Source organism: Pyxicephalus adspersus, chromosome 3 (genome assembly GCF_032062135.1).
Source record: "Pyxicephalus adspersus chromosome 3, UCB_Pads_2.0, whole genome shotgun sequence".
In the NCBI taxonomy this organism is placed as follows: Eukaryota; Metazoa; Chordata; class Amphibia; order Anura; family Pyxicephalidae; genus Pyxicephalus; species Pyxicephalus adspersus.
The window spans coordinates 10676945-10693784 of NC_092860.1; the positions used below are offsets into that span (position 1 = coordinate 10676945).

The 16840-nt window shown below is 38.7% G+C and overlaps 1 protein-coding gene across 2 annotated transcripts; it reads left to right on the forward strand.

Moving 5' to 3' along the window:
* The first annotated feature begins 7004 nt into the window (after positions 1-7004).
* LOC140325628 (testis-expressed protein 47-like) lies at positions 7005-15261 on the forward strand. Of its 2 annotated transcripts, XM_072403574.1 has the most exons (8): positions 7005-7380; positions 8495-8567; positions 9556-9650; positions 10294-10358; positions 11396-11597; positions 12197-12353; positions 13482-13541; positions 13955-15261. In XM_072403574.1, exons 1-7 carry the CDS (start codon positions 7258-7260, stop codon positions 13517-13519), a joined length of 753 nt encoding a protein of 250 aa, XP_072259675.1. In that variant the 5' UTR covers positions 7005-7257; the 3' UTR covers positions 13520-13541; positions 13955-15261. The 2 variants fall into 2 exon arrangements, with proteins under 2 accessions (XP_072259675.1, XP_072259674.1); XM_072403573.1 differs by lacking the exon at positions 13482-13541.
* Positions 15262-16840: the final 1579 nt, after the last annotated feature.

A 16840-nucleotide genomic window follows, 5' to 3' on the forward strand; every position in this document is an offset into this window, starting at 1 on the left:
ATTACAAATGTGACCACCCCCATTCATGGGACATGGAGCTGAGATTTCTGAGACTCTGCTGCCCTCTAGTGTTCAGATAGAGATACAAACCACACACATAATTTCACCATTCATGGCTGTGTGCTCATTGCTTTTTATTCTCCCTTCCTAAGGATCTGTTACAATATCAGCGATCTTCTAGTGGTGGGTTCTATAGGGACCCAGCTAATACATATAAAGATTTCTGTACTTATATGAGCTGACATATGTTTCCACTTTCCATCATGCGAAATGAAGGAATAAAATCCAGCAATCTGATTTTTCCTTGGGCTGTATTTGTTAATCCTTTGAACGCTCTGTCTGTCCTGATGTAAATGCGTTTGGGGGCAGATGGAGTCTGAGAAAGCTTTTATCGCTTCTTCCTCTGGGATCGCCCCCACCCCCGAGGTGCTGGGTTATTTTTACTACACAAGTACTTTTTACGGCTCTTTTATATCCGTGCTGTGACAAAGGCTCTCTGATATGTTTGCACTGGGAAAATGGGAAAGAAAAGGAGGCCACATGGCCGATGAGCAATTTAATGTAAAACCAAGGCCAAAACACCTGGAAGGGGATCCAACCCCATGGCACGGCTCTGGGTTTATATTAAAAGATATCATTGGTGACCACACAATGTCATTCCATGACAGAAACATTTATTGTTTCTAGGAATTTTATTTTCTTATATTGTTGCAAATATATAAATTATAAGCACAAAATGTTTTATGAATAAACAGCCCCTTTTAGGGGTTCCGGGGTAATGGGGGAGGGGAAGGGGGGTAATATAAATAATATTTATGCTGATATGAAATATTTTAAATGAGTTTTATTTTTTATTTTTTGTGCACAATTCTGTGCAAATTACTGTGTGCTGTGAAACCGATGTGAATGAGGGGGTCATCTCCTTTCACTTTATAACAAATAGATTCACCGGCTGTATCCTCTCTTCTCCTTTTTTGTACTTTTTGGATAAGGTGGAAGGTTTGAAAGACTTTTGGTTTTTTTTTTGCTGTCTGTGTCCCCTTTGGGTTGATTTTTTTTATTCCTGACAAAAGTTTCTGGGACAGAAAGTGAAAGAACATTCTGTATCTCCCATCTTCGCCCCCCCCCCCACTCTCACTATCCCAGGGCCATCCCTCTCTTTTATCCCCTTCTCCCTCTCTGGCATTTCTTTGCCTCTCTCTCTCTCTCGCATTTTCTCTCTCTCTCTCTATCCCCCTCGCATTCTCTCTCTCTCTCTCTCTCTGCCTCGCATTTTCTCTCTCTTGCATTTTCTCTCTCTCTCTCTCTCGCATTCTCTCTCTCTCCCCTTCGCATTCTCTCTCGCATTTTCTCTCTCGCATTCTCTCTCCTATCCCCCCCGTGTTGGTCTCTTAGGGCCGATTCCCATCACGCAATGTATGGTTGCAATACATTACCGCACTTGTTAACACATTGCATTATAAATGGGCCGCCAATGCACCTGCATACCTCCTTATTTTTCCTAATGCAGTGGGATAATTACGTTGGGGTAACATTTACAATGAACAGCAATGCAACCCAGACCGCCTCTTTTACATTCACTTTAAATTTTTCCGGAACTGAAGGATCATGGGAAATGGCACTGCAGAAAAAAGTTGCAATATTTATTACATGCGATGCTGCACTTTTTCTCTTTTTTTATCTTATAATTATTTTGGATATTCTGGGTTTTGGAGCTGAAATATTGAAATCTATTTATTGTTCAGATTTTCTATAAATTATGACGACGAAGGCCGCGCCTAGGCAGCTATTTTCATAGGTGACACCGATTATTCTCCGTCACAATGTTTTTGATATGAATTTCTATGCAGAAATTGATTTTATCTTTTTATTTTGTATATTTGTTACGGTTTTATCTGTTTCTTATCTGAAGGAAATAAAAATGTCCAAAAAGTTGTGATTGGCTGCAGAGTCTTCCTTATACAGTCTACAAAAGGTCATGTGATCGTGTAACACAAGTATTTACCACCAGTCCCAGGGGTCATATGACTCCTTCTGACCACACCTCTTTCTAGAAGGACGGAGCCATTTTTTGTGTCAATCAACTTTATTGAATTTTTACAGAACAGTAAAACAAACATACATAGCAAACATTAAAACGTAAAACACAGAGATCCTATTAACCCGTGACGGCATCGGTTTCGTATGAGCATAAAATACGCATCCTAAATACAGCATATATTCTGAGAAACATAGTAATAATCTGTCAAAACCCTCACGAATCAGAATAGGATCAATCAGCACAAGTATACAGAAAATAACATAAATGCTCATGGAAGCGTAAAACATAAATAAAGCTCTCACAATCTTAACCGCCTATAACGATATATATATGTGTGTAAACATTTTCTAACAAAGAACAATAAAAAAAAGAACAAAGCAGCCCAAGGGGGAAGGGTCGGGAAGGGAAGGGGGAAAGAGAATGTACACTGCACCAGGTTGAAGAGAATATATAAAAAAAAAAAACCCTCGATACAAAGATAGCGCACAACAAACGTACAAGAACATTAAGATAAATACACTTGGAGTCGGGGAGATTCTTTAAACCAATCCCATGTGGACCAAACAATTTTAAATTGTTCCATTCTTTCATCATCTTCCGCCACCAGCATTTCCATATGGCGGATTTTTTCGGATACCCATTCAGCTATAGAAGGAGCAACAGGCTGCCTCCACAATCTCGGGATAAGAACCCTAGGTGCACTAAGGAAATGACGTAGGGCACCTCTTTTGATACTTTTAGGCGAGCCCGGGATCATGGATAAAAGGGCCACATTAGGGGTGTTGGGTACGGTAGAATCAAAGCAGTCATTAAATATTTGAATAATTAGATCCCAGAAACGATGTATCTTTGAGCATTCCCACAAAATATGAAGCATTGTCCCCCTATGCGACAGGCATCGCCAACAGCGATCCGAGATTGTGGGAGAGATTCTATGTACCCTGTTTCCCCTATAATAGTGCACTGTCTTATATTTTTTGAAATGCCAAAATATGCCCTAGGTCTTATTTTCAGGGGGATGTCTTATTTTTCCATGAAGAAGACTACAGTACACATTTATTGTTGAAAATCACTCATGTGCCATTCATTGTCCCCTTTCTGATCACTCATGTGCCATTGATTGTCCCCTTCTGATCACTATGTGCCATTGATTGTCCCCTTCTCATCACTCTGTGCCATTGATTGTCCCCTTTCTGATCACTCATGTGCCATTGATTGTCCCCTTCTGATCACTATGTGCCATTGATTGTCCCCTTCTGACCACTGACTCGCCAGGTAACAGACTCTGTTAGGGCAGGGATCAGCAGCTTGCTTGTCCTTTGAAGTTACTTTCAGTTTCACTCTGCACTGCAGCCAGCATCGAGGAGGCACACAGTATCAGGTATCGGAGGATGTCTTATTTGCGGGGGGTGCTTTATTTTAATTGAGCAAAAATCGGGGGGGTGGCTTATTTGATGGGGATGCCTTATCATCGGGGAAACACGGTAGGTCCACAGGAAAATAATACCATCTAGATAAAATTTTTTGGCCTTTACAAGTCAATGCCAGCTTGTGTGTGAGGGTAAACGATATATCCCAGTCATCTGCAGTTATGAGACCAGCCAAGTCCCTCTCCCAATATCTGGTGTATATAGGGGTTGTAGACTCAGGATTTTGTGTGAGTAGCTCATATAGCCTTGAGACAGTATGGGGAGGGCGAACATGTGAGCTAACTAACTGCTCGAATACCATCAAATTTCTGTGTAGTAAGGATGGATCAGGAAAGGTAGCTACAAAAGACGCTAATTGCCTGTACAAAAGCCAGGATAGCAGCTTACTTCTGTATGAAAGGTCTAGGGAGGATAAAGGATGAACCCACCCGTTTTGAACTATATCCTTTAGGTGACGGTGTTTGGAGGCGGACCAGGATAAAAATTTGGCAGCCCTCATTGCCGGCGGGAATGCTGGGTTATCGAACAGCGGTGTCATGGGCCCCGGTCTCGTAGACAATTTGCCCGATCTAAGGAGGATATCCCAAATACGTAATAAATCCATGGTAAGTGGAGGTATGGGGGAGGTCAGCCACAATAGCGACCGGTCCACCCATGGTAGAGACTGGAGACTCACTGGGGACAAAAGTTCTTCCAGCAGCACCCATTCCTTCAACTCCCAACTGTGAAACCAGTCTGTCATGCGCACTAAGACCAATGCCCTATAGTAGGAGACAATATCAGGGGCCCCCACTCCTCCTGTACATTTAGATTTAACCAATATACCGAATGCCAATCTGGGGCGCTTTCCTATTCCATAGGAATTTTAAAAACAATCTATGTATTTTACGCAGATATGCAGTTGGTAAAAATATGGGGACCGTTTGAAATATATATAATAATCTGGGGACAATATCCATTTTTAGGGTATTTATGTGAGCAAACCAGGAAAGAGGCAGGGAGTCATATTTCTGAAGGTCGGAGTGGATTTTACTATATACATTGGAATAATTCAGGGAGAACAAAGCAGAAGGGTCCGATGGTATCATTATACCCAAATACTTAATGGCAGTAGGACAGATCCGAAAGGACATATTATTGTGGATAGTAGACATTTGAGTCGGGTTTAAGGTAACATTTAGAAGTTCGGATTTGGAGTAGTTTACCTTGAAATTGCTGAGTAATCCGAATTCATTGAATTCCTTTAGTACCGAAGGTAACGTGACATGAGGGGACGTTATATAAAGGAGAAGATCATCTGCATATAAGGAGAGTTTATAATGGGTATCTCCCTTTAACATCTGGGTTGCGACGCAGGGCCACAGCCAAATCTTCCATAACTAGGGTGTATAGCAATGGGGAGAGAGGACACCCCTGCCTCGTACCGTTCTTGATTTGAAAAGAGTCAGAAAGGGTGCCGTTAACTCGCACCAGGGCTCTGGGTGAGGAATACAATGCAGCAATTCTAGAGACCATACTGGGGCCAGGCCTACCTGTAGACTTAGCAAATTGGGTCAGCAGAATAGTCTTAATAGTATTGTCCCTGGCTTCCCTTCCATAAATAAACTCAGTTTGATCCATATGAATTAATGAGGGCATATAAGGAGATAACCTATTGGCTATCAATTTAGAAAAAATATTTGCATCTACATTAATCAATGAAATGGGTCTATAATTAGAGCAAACCGTATGGTCTTTGCCAGCTTTAGGAAGGACCGTGGACGGAGCCATTTTTGTTCGGGCATCATCCATGGTCATCATCTACTTTCTGGACTACCAGCTCAGAGATGACCCCATCCCATGCCAAATGTTAGCCCTGCTGCAACTTTTCTCCTTGTTACAATGTTGCAATCTGATCACTAGGGGGAGAAGACTAAGGAAATCCATCAATAGGGTAGGACAGATCCAGACAGCAGGACTTGGGGACACTCTTGCTGGATTAGAGACCACCATGATACTTTCCTATTCACCAAGAATAACCAACACGGCCAAGGCAACTTTTTCCCCAAAAGAAAGAGCCCAACGGTGCCATAAACCAACTAGGAAAAAAGTTTTTTTCTCTTGGTGGACCCGCCACCCCCATCCCTGGTTAAGATTGCTGACTTCACTTGCCACATGCTTGCGTCTTGCCATTGAATGGAGAAGATCTGCCATAATAGTCTATGTATTTTTCTCAGTACCGGTTCCCTTTATGTATATATAAACCCTGAATCATCCCTCAGCCGTTCTGTTTTCTAAACGATGGGCATGCCAACCTAATAAAATCTCTGCTGCTGATCTCCATTCCCTGTCTGCATGCATTGCTCTTGCAACGGTTGCATGGCATTTCCTTAATGGTGACAATAGTACCCACTTCCCCTACCTTCTAGATTGTAAGCTTTTCGGTGCAGGGTCCTCTCCTCCTCCAGTATCACTGTCTGTATCTGTCATTTGCAACCCCTATTTATTGTACAGCGCTGCATAATATGTTGGTGCTATATAAATCCTGTTTATTATTATTAATAATAATAATAATAATAGCCAGTACTCTCTATCAAAATTTTATTTACTGGGATGACAACACAAGTCCTCAACCGAAACACAGGAACAGAGCGTTGTCACCCTATAACAGGAAGTTCCCCAACTGACACCTTCAAAAAAAGTTTTAAAACAAATAAAAAGCACTTAATATTTAGGTGGCCTGCTGTACATCCACTTTGTATTTGGTCAGAAGATGATCCCTTTAAACCTTTTATTATTTGGTGGTCGGTAACCTTAAGATAAACTGGTTTCAATGAATGGAAACTGAAAAGCCAATAAAAATGCAACAATAAAATAAAAAAAAAAGAAAAGGAAAAAAAAGGTCAATAGCACCATCTAGTGGCACAAAAACGAAAAGAATGCTAATTGGTGTATTTGTGCCATTACTTGGCAACCAGAGGAAGCTCACCAGTAATAGAAAATACCAACAAATCAGACAAAGGGAAGCTCAGGCTCAATCACTGCTGGGAGGGGGAGCGTTACTGGGGAGACCACAACACTAAATAATCCGCTTGTCAAAGAACTTCAAATCTCCCCAGGAAGAGTTTTCCTGTAAATGTATCTTTGTTTTTTAATTCTCTACATATTTTATTTATATTTGTTTTATGTCCCTTTCAACTTTTTTTATGTGGGACTTTGTGTATCCTATTTTTATTCGCTTTGAAACAGAATTTTCACTTTTACTTTCATCCTATTGGACATTTTCTGTGTTTTTATTTATTTCATTGGCTGCTATTCTTCTCTATGTAATTTTAGTTTTATCCTTTTAGACATTTTTCTTTAATATGTAAAATATTTTTAAACAATTTTATCATAACTTTTTTATACATTTTATCCTTTTTTAGTTTTTTGTATTTACCCTTTTTTTTATCCTTTTACATATTTTACTTTTATAGCTCATTTACATTATTTTCATCCTTTTTTTGTTTTTCTAAATTTTTTGTGTTTACCTTTTTAATTTCTTATCTTTTACATATTTTTCTTTTATAGCTCATTTTTATTCTTTTTATCCTTTTTTTCTTTTTTCTTTAACTTTTTTTAACTCAAAGTAACTTTGAGCTTTTATGTATTTTATTTTTTTTATATATATGTAACTTTTGTTGGACCTTTTTATATCTTATTTTGTCATTTGTATTTTATTTTTATTTACTTTTACTCTTTTTATATTTTACCCATCTTTGCATTTTTTTTCTATGAAAGTTTTTTTTACTTTTGCGCTATTTAAAAATGGAGTCTGTGAAATCCCGAGAACAGTCGTGGAAGCCGGAAGGGACGCCGGAAAAAGGAACGAGTAGTTATTTTCATCTGCTGCTCAACAAGCGCATGGTGCTGAATGCGAGGGATGACGCAGTGAGTCAGATTTTGATTGCTTGTAGGAGTGTGAGGGAATTTTGTGTTTAAAGCTCCAAGGATGGGCATTGGCTAATTGATGGTAGTGACCAATCAGATGCTGCTTTTTTTTTTTGGAGTCACAATAGAGGAATGGAAGCTAAAATCTGATTGGCCGGATGGGTGTATTTAAACTCTTGCAGCTGAACTGAAGCTAGAATCTGATTGGCCATATAGGGTATTTTAAACTCTTTCTTTTGATAGTAACCAATCAGATGCTGCTTTTTATTTCCGAGCTGTAAAATGGGATTTGAAGCCGGAATCTGATTGGCTGCATGGTGATTTTAAACTCTAGTTCTTTATAGTAACTGCTCTTTCTTTTCTGAGCTGCAGGAAGGTATTTAAAGACAGAATCTGTTTGAATGCATGGATGGTTTAAAATCTAGTCATTGACAGTAACCAATCAGATGCTTCTTTTTATATTTTGAGCCACAGGGGGTAAATTAAGCAATTTTTATTTCTAGCTTCTGGCAGCATAATTATATTGTTAGAGATATGCACAGTAACCAGAGATTAATCAAAAGGAGTTGAAAATAATTGATGGGGTGGGTAACCACACATTTTTGGAGCCAGGGGCAATGGCCCCAGATCCTCAGTCAGGTGCCCCGGGTCTCATACCTGCAGCTGATGCTTCATAGGCGGTTGTGTCAAGGAAAGACCGCATTCATTTGTATACCACACAGATTGAGTGCTGTTAAAAGGTTAGGGGTCCATTTATAAAGGGTCAATATTATTATTAAACAGGATTTATATAGCGCCAACATATTACGCAGCGCTGTACAATAAATTGGGGATGCTGCAATAGGCCAGATGACCATAAAAGTGTCATTGGATTTGGTAATATACCAAGATTACAGTGCTCTTTCCATTCACGAAATGGTCACTTTTCCTGAATAACTAATGGAACTATGATCACTAATATTTCCCAGTGCAAATACCATTGGACTTTGCATATCCACAGCCCCACCTTAAGAAATCACGACATCATTGTTCATAGGTTCTTTTTATTAGGAACTACAATTCCCTAGTTCTATATATTTTTTTTACTACCAAAATGTTACCCTTTTGCTTTCAGAAATCAATTCTTCACCGGCTAATCTTTGTGTCTACAATCTCTCCGAATCTGGCAGACAAGAGAGACCTTGGAGGTGATGTATGGGTTTATGGGTTGCACCCATCTGTTCTATTAACTCATGGTGACCATAGGGAGGCAAGAATGTTGTAGATCAAATGTAGGATTAGATCTTTTTCAATGGTAAGGAGAGGAAATGTGCCGAGTCCTTAACCAGGATATGGTTGGTATTGCATATGATGGGAAACCAGAAGGATTGCTCCATAAAGGGTGAAACCTGGGTATGAGGAGATCCAGGGACTTCCCCCAAGAAGGTTAATCTTGATGGTTCCAATGCCTCCTGATAAGATGGTTCCACTGGGCCTGTCTCTACCCTCTGGGGGTGGCATCCCAGGAACACCAACATGGTGACTGGTGATGCTGGTTTTTCAGGGCCTGTCCTAATGTTGGGGGAGAGGTTCTTGTGCTTTTGGTCAGTTCCTCTGCCTAAGATGTAGTCTCTCTTCAGAGCTTCAAACCAGCTTTGTTCAGGTCCATAAAGGTCCTCCTGGTTTTGGACAATGGGTTTGAGTGTCTGGTCCCCCCAGGAGTGTTGCACCCTGAAGGGTTCAGGGAACCAAAGCACTTTCTCTTTGGAGGAGAACCCAACCCAAGTGTTTTTTTTTTCAAAAGTTTTTGAGGGTATTTATTTCATTTTTTATTTTTCACTTTTGTGTATTTGTTCACTATTTATGTACAGTGAGTTCAACTTTTTTTGGAGCTAGTGATGATTTTTTGGCATAAGATCAGGTCCATGGTAGGTGAAAGGAGTTTTAGTAACTCTCACAATTGTCCATTGTGCTCAGACTTTCATTGTATCCTCAGGAAATTGCAGTTCTGAAAATACATGCTCAGAAAACGGGATCCCCATTTTTGGGTAATAAAAGTCATGTGACTTTGTACAGGTTACAATTTCTTGAAAGGAGAAATACCTTTTCTGTTTTTGAGATGGGATATCATTGATGGTTTGGTGATGTTCTGAATCTGATAATATTGTCTGCATTGGATAATTATGTCTCTTGTAGTATTCTGGGAGCAGCAATTCCAGCGTTATAACCAGGCTGAGGCAGTAACGGGCACCCTGCTTCTGTACCCCTCATGCACCATCCATGTTCTGGAGGTAAGTGAAGTTCTGTTTTTCTGTGGTAATATTTGGATAATGACTTCTTTTTTTTCGATTGAGTAGTGCAGGATTACCACCTGCCAGTTTTTGTTTCTCCTGTGCCCCACTCTGTGCCAGCTTTTAGCCCACCCAACTTTTGTTATTGCATGGGGTGCCATTGAAATCCTTTAACAAGGGGCATTAAAAAATTGCCTTTATTGCAGTTGTTGGAGAGGCCACTTGTTCACACATACTTGATTGTAATCCGCTAGAGGAGGCCAGGAATGGGCAGGTAGTGGGTACAGCAGAGCAGCGTTGGTGATGAAGATGACCAAGGTGAGGTAGGTTTGGCACAGGCAAGAGGTGTCAATAAAAGGTGGTTAGAGCAGTGCAGGGTTAGTGGTGAAAATCTGTAGGGAGAGGTGGGTGGGAATAGGCAGGCAGTGGGTAAAGCTTTGCCAAATAACTGAAAGTGGGTGCACATGGGCAGGGACTGTTTGGAACGGTTCATTGTTAGTGTTAAAAATCAGGATAAGGGGGAGGACATAAAGCGTGAGGGTGCAGGAACTGGTCTCTGATTGGTGGTTGATGGATAAATCCCAATCCATATCATTGGCCACTGAGTGACTGTAAAAGTTGTCCTTTTTCCCATGTATTTCAGTCTAGTGGAGACGTTTTGTACTGTGTGCTGAGAGATCTAAAGAAGATGAAGCAGCAAGGTGAAAGGTGGGTAAAATAATCCAGTCCAATAAATAAACCATTGCATTGCACACCATCAGGCTCAACCAGGAAGTCAATATATCAGATGCCCATAGTATTTCAATATTTTTATTAGATTTTAGTATGTACAATACAAAAATTTTCACATGCCAGAAAAAAAAAACAGTAAAAACATTGTTGTTACAAAAAACAAAACACGTTATGTGTGCGCCAACAATTAAACAATTTTCACTGCATGAGTGCCCAAACAGAATTATCCATTGCTTCCATGAATAAAAAGTTATCCGGTGCCTATAGTATCTTAGTAAATGCATAAAAAATATTCTTTATGTGTGGTTCAGAGTGATGCTCCAGTTTCCTGTAGGGATTAAATTGCAACCCACCACACTCCCTGCCTTGCCTCCAGTGGAAAGGTTTATACTCGAACTTTTTTTTTTAAGAGCCATTCCTGCATGTGCTGGGAGATGGACAGACCAGAGCTGACTTAAATGCACCACTGTTGTCCAACTAACAGCATGGGAGCAGGGAGGTGATGTACTGAAAGAGTGGAACCCCCTACTCGGATGTCTGCCAGGGGTGCAGGAATCATAAAAGTGAAACAAAAGGCGAATTTGTAGAAAATGTGTAAAGGGTTTGCAAATTTTCATACACTGCTGTATATGCATTTTCCCTTTTTTATATTGTAGTAAATATCCATTTTCTTTTTCCTGGAAGGTTGCATCATTTCTTTTTTTGATTCCAATAACATTTCTTTAAAAGTCATAACTCGAAGCCAAATACTCAACAAATGGCAATAATGGAGGCTAATGGAAGGAATTTTAGTCTGCCCTGATGATTCATTATTGTAAAATTTGACAAGGTTGTATATAATTATAGATTGTTGTTCATGTGAATTCAGAACCGTGAACCTTAAAATAAAAGGCATTTGGGAGCCAGAAACATTTTGATTGAATGTTGCAGTTCCAGGTTCTGTTAATTCAGTTTTTAGAATGTGCATTTATGTAAATGAGGGGCAGTTGGAATGTGTTTGTTCATCTTTGCAGGGCACTGGTACTGAACCCCAAGATTCTAGTTTTGTCCCACAACATCCCCAACCGTTTGTTCAGCCATTGGAGCTACAAAGTCCTGAATGTTCCTGGTCAGTACTTGGGGGAGAAGTACAGCGAGGAGGCCACAGATAGCATTATTACTGAGTGCCTGACCAAGATACTCAAGATCGGAAAGCAGCTGACTAAATACCCCAAGGTTAGTGAAGTGGCTGGGTCACTGGGGTTATCGTTGGATTATTGGTGATGAAGATGGGTGACTCAAGGGGCTTGAAAGCTTTCCAAGAATGGAGAAGATCAACCATCATCGGGGAACCTAGGTGATACAGCAAACCTGAAATGGATCTGGTCCAGGATTGAAAACATTTGCCAACTATTTTATCTTCTCCAGTCTTGGAGAGCTTTAAATAATCAGGTCCAATAAGGTTTGGGGCTTCAACATATCTCTTGTTTACTTGTAATGTATAATTATCATGGAATTCAGTTTAGAATTGCCTAAAGATGAAAGGAATCCATAACTTTCTGGAGCTGAAGAATTATTTCTTTGTCAAAGGCATTCCTTAAGTAGGTCCTTGTCCAATCACACACTTGGGAGTCAGGAATTGCAAGGCCAATCGTCCCCGTTTCACTTATTAAAAAAAAATGCATATTGGTGAAATGACATGCCACCTGTAGCATTTTTATAAACCAATGGAGGTCTAAAGTTTAATCTGAGCACAATTTGTGGGGAAAACTTGTTGGGTTTTGTTGCTTTCCATCAGTTGTACATTGACTTCCAGATGTGTCATTCCCCTACAGGGCTCCAAAACCATTCCCGATTCACTGTTTGAGAAAGTCCCGGAGCTGACCATCCCCCAAACCTCCATCCTGCACCTCCTGCAGAGTAGAGAGCTCCTCACTCCAGATCAGTTCCTGCAGGTCTATGACAGTCCCCTGCATGTCACCTTGGATGCAGGTAAGTCAAGAAGCTGAATATTAATACATTGTAATTCTAATAACTCCAAGGGAGTTTGTGAAATAAATGTAAGAGCTACAGAAAACTTTTAAAGACCTTGAAAACTTTTTAAAACATCAGAGACAAGATTATTCATGTCTAACAAACCCCATTTATTAGGGCTAGAGGAACAAGATTAAGTATTTAGTACTATATATCTGTGTTACTCAACCAGGGTTCCTCCAGAGGTTGCTGGAGGTTCCTTGAGCTATGAGCAATTTGTTTCTTAGGTTAGTTACCACTGACTCCAGTGATCTTTTTGGCTGTAAGTAAGGGTGACATTCTTCCAAAATAACCAGTAATGAATGAGGCATTCACCTCATTGACCAGTGGGTGAATGCACTATAGTTATGGAATTCATAATTACAGCAAGGATTCCTTATGACCTGAACATTATTTCAGGAGCTTCCCCTAAATTAAAAAGGTCGTGGAAAAACTGCTCTATATGACTCCATTAACATTCAATAAATGCAACACAATGCTGTCTGGATTAAGGTGTAAATGACCAATGATAAAACAAAAAGTAAAAAGCAATTATGTTTTTTGGGAGAATAGAATACAAAATAAAATTGTATGCAAACCCTAACAGTAACTTGTCTTATTTGCTCTCTATATTGAATTATTGGAAGTGTGTTGTTCTATCTGTTGATCTTATTAGCGATTCAGAGTTTTCCAGTTTCCATGGCACGAAAACTGGAAAACTCTGTTTCCATGGTCCTTCAAAAGAATACAAGGAGAAATAATCATTGCAGAGATGTTCATTTGTTTTGCCTTGACATATAATTACAATTATTAAAATTAGGTACACCCCTATTTCAATAAATTTGTTTCTTTATTCCTGATAAAGCTCAGAACCTCTGAAACGCATTTGTTTGTCAATATCTGTTTTCTGTATCGCATGAATGTCATACATAGTCCCCCAATGGTCTTTTTTTGCCCATAAGCCCTTTAACGCCTCAATACTGTTGATTGTAAGACCATACGCAGATGGTGAAGAACATCCAATGCAGATGTGAAATCAAAATTGTTTTGGTATGGAAATGATTATTGAGTTAGAATCTTCTTCTGAATTTGTTCATTTGGTTAAAGGACATGTGTTTGGGAGTTTAAAGCAGACCTCGGTGTAGGCTCACAAGATCCAAAAGGAAGGTAGGGTAAAAAGGCCAAGGCCTCTCCTGGCATTCCATGTCTCCATTAGATCCTTGACTGTAGTGCCATCACCTCATCCACTAACTGTAGACTGACTTGACTATTTAATCTCATCTCTTAATCATTAATGTTGTCTTGATGCACATCTACTAGTTGTTCAATCCATGGACGTTATAGGGAAAAAAAATGGTTGATAACCCACCACCAAAATGCTGTTGGAACTGAAATGAAAGATGACCTGATTGGAGTTTTGGCAACAAAGGTTTTCGTAAATTACTGTCTGGCGAAAGTCCACATGATATCCAAAAACATTAATTCTAAAGACATGATTTATTATTAAGCTTTGCTAATTAAAAATCAAAGAAGACTATAAGTGTCTAGTGACTAATAATCATGTACTTTTGTATTACCAGATCGTGTTTGGCCTACACCAGTCCACCTAACACCCCTGAAATCAAGACCTGTCCATTGAGTCATCTTTGCCGTGGTTCCCACCACAATATTCAATGGAACCATCAATTACTCTTTAGAAAAGTATAGACTCGGGAAACAATGGTTCTTTCATCGTGGGCCATACCAATGTTACCAAAATGGATGTTTAAAAAATTATATTTGGGAAAGAATGCTCTGGCATGTGCACAACATCTTTACGTGTTTCCTAATTTCAGGAAGAATTATCTGTTTTTTGTATATATGAAGTTTGTGTTCAGTAGGATACTTTCAAATAATACCAAAGATTTACAATTCACAATTAAAATTGTTTAAAGCTGAACTTTGGACAGCCAAATTTAAAAAAAATGTAAGGCTACTTTATATTTTGTCTGTCCGTCCAATTCTAAAATCTGTGCAGACTGGTGGTGTGGTTACCACTTCCTTACGCCCCTTAACCATGTAGCGTCTGGTAGGTTGCAAGCTGCCAGGTTCTGTAAAGGAACGTCTCTTCCTGCCAGTCTGAACATAGCATTTTGCAGTCCAACCACACTGTTAACCTGACTTTTCAGTGTGAAGCGGAACAGCTATGGCTACCTAGATGAAGCCACCCTTTGGTGCCCCTACTTAACTGCTAATGGAACCCAGACGTATTTTTAGAGTCAACCACAGTGTTTGGCAAATGCTGCATTGTCTGTTTGTGGTAAAGTTTACGACACTGTAAAGGATTACAAGCCATCTACAGTCCTCTAGCAACAATCCTCAAGAGCAGGCAGAAGCTACAGGTCACATCCAAAAACCAAAATTGGCCATACCAGTACAAACTTTATGGGCCTGTAAACAATCAATCCCTATGGAAAAATGTGGAAACATTTGTAAGCAGCAGTTGCAAAATATAACAAAAGGGCTTGGTTCAGATTGTTTTTTTTTTTCAGTGATACTGCTGCCGTTCTTCATTGTCAACCCCTCTTTAATCACTTTTAAAACCCTGCTTATCATTGAAGCAAATAAGAGCAGTAAAAATCCTTTATTTTGGTGCATTTTTTTTAGATGCTTTATGCAACGTATCAGTGTGATTGGCTACTCCAACTGCTTCCTTTTATCCTCCCCCCAACTTGAATTGCCTAAAAAATGCACCCATTACCGCTCCTGGGTGCCAAGTTTGCAAAAAGACCAGTCTGAAAAAGCCCTAAACTTGAGAACAAAATCCAATTCAATTGAGCAAAAAAGCATTTGTAAAGTTTTAAAAATAGCAAGAAACAGAAATTGAAACTGAAAAAAACAACACAACACCAAGATTCATTCATCATATATTTATTTTCTGTATATATGTATATATTTATTTTTTTAATTTTTTTTTTTTTTTTTATAAAAAGACATCTTAAGAGTGCTGGGCTCGGGAGAAGCTATGGTTCAGGCCTGGTGGTGGTCATAGATGTGAATGCACTGGTACAATCGAAGTATCACATGTTCAGACACAAAGATGTGAAAACTGCTGACGTGGTAACAGGTTGTACTGGAAATACTGAAGTCAATACTTTTCATATTTTTTTTTGTTCCCAGTGCTGCATAACCAGTTTGTACATCGCACTGCAAGAAGACCCTTGGGGGTTGCATACTTAACATTGCGTGCTGTACAACAATACAATTGTACATTACACGGATAAAACATGGCGCACCACTGAGGTGAAAAAGTGTGCATAGTAACCTCCACAGGCAACAGGTACAGGGCAGGAAAATGTTTTTATTTTTTCAAAAAAGGGTTAAAAGTATTTGTTCACAGCTGCAAAACTCAATAACTTCACCAGTGTTCAGCGATGTCTTTCATTTTATTTCTACCAGTTCTTTTTTTTCCACAATACAATGGTTCACATTTTTTTTTTCCAAAAGCTTCAATCTTTTTGAATTTTTTTGTTTCCCAATAGTTTTCCACAAGACATCTCCACAAATTGGGGGTGTAAAAAAGGCCAATGCAAATTTGGAACAATACAGATAATTAGTTTTTTTTCCTTCAATCTCATTTCCAATGCACTGATCTAAAAAAAAATACAAAAACTACAGAATTCTATTAAAAATAAAAAAAAAATCTTATGAGTTTTGTTTTCCAATCTCAGACAGCAACGTCTCGAATTCACAGCAATGTCTTAAATCCTGTTTGCCATTAGAAGATAACCGAAATATACAATTTTTTGGCAAATTTGTTCATAACCATAAAAGAAAAAAAAATACACAGTGTTTTTAAGACAAAAATGATGGGGCATTGTTCAACCATTGCTTTTGGTAATGTAAACATTTTTATCGAGAGAGGAAAAATATATATATATAAAATCATCAATGGGAAAAGCAACGCAGAATGAATTTCTAAATTCCATTATTTACAACTTTTCTGGAAAATACAGCTTGACTTCCCCCTCAAGCATATTTTTTTTTAATCTTTTTACAATTTTACATTAGAATCTCATAGTTGTATGAACAAATACATATGTACATTATTCAATAATATGTTCTTCTTCCTTTCATAGAGCAGATCGACATTTCACACACTCACACAAGCAAAAAGAAAAAAAAATTATATAGACTCTTCATTTTTAAAAAATATTTCTGTAACGAATCCCATTTCACAGGCAATAGACCGATTACGATATAATATAAGAAATAGGTTTTAGATTTTTTATATTATGCTTTGCTCATTTTAAGGTGTCTGTTTAAAAATAAGATAAGGTTGTTTATTTTAATATTTCATATATTACTCTGTAAAAATTATTTGAAAATAAAGTTGAGGAAAAATTTTTAAATATTTTTTTTTTAATAATCCATGGAGAAGTCATGGATACTTTTCATTCTGGGAAAACAAAAAGTGCAAATACAAC

Excerpts from the sequence above, each read along its gene's own strand:
- LOC140325628 (XM_072403573.1), top strand. The coding sequence starts at position 7,258 with ATGGAGTCTGTGAAATCCCGAGAACAGTCGTGGAAGCCGGAAGGGACG. Across the intron at positions 8,568-9,555 it reads AGACAAGAGAGACCTTGGAG|TATTCTGGGAGCAGCAATTC; the intron begins GTGATGTATGGG and ends TGTCTCTTGTAG. Across the intron at positions 9,651-10,293 it reads GCACCATCCATGTTCTGGAG|TCTAGTGGAGACGTTTTGTA; the intron begins GTAAGTGAAGTT and ends CATGTATTTCAG.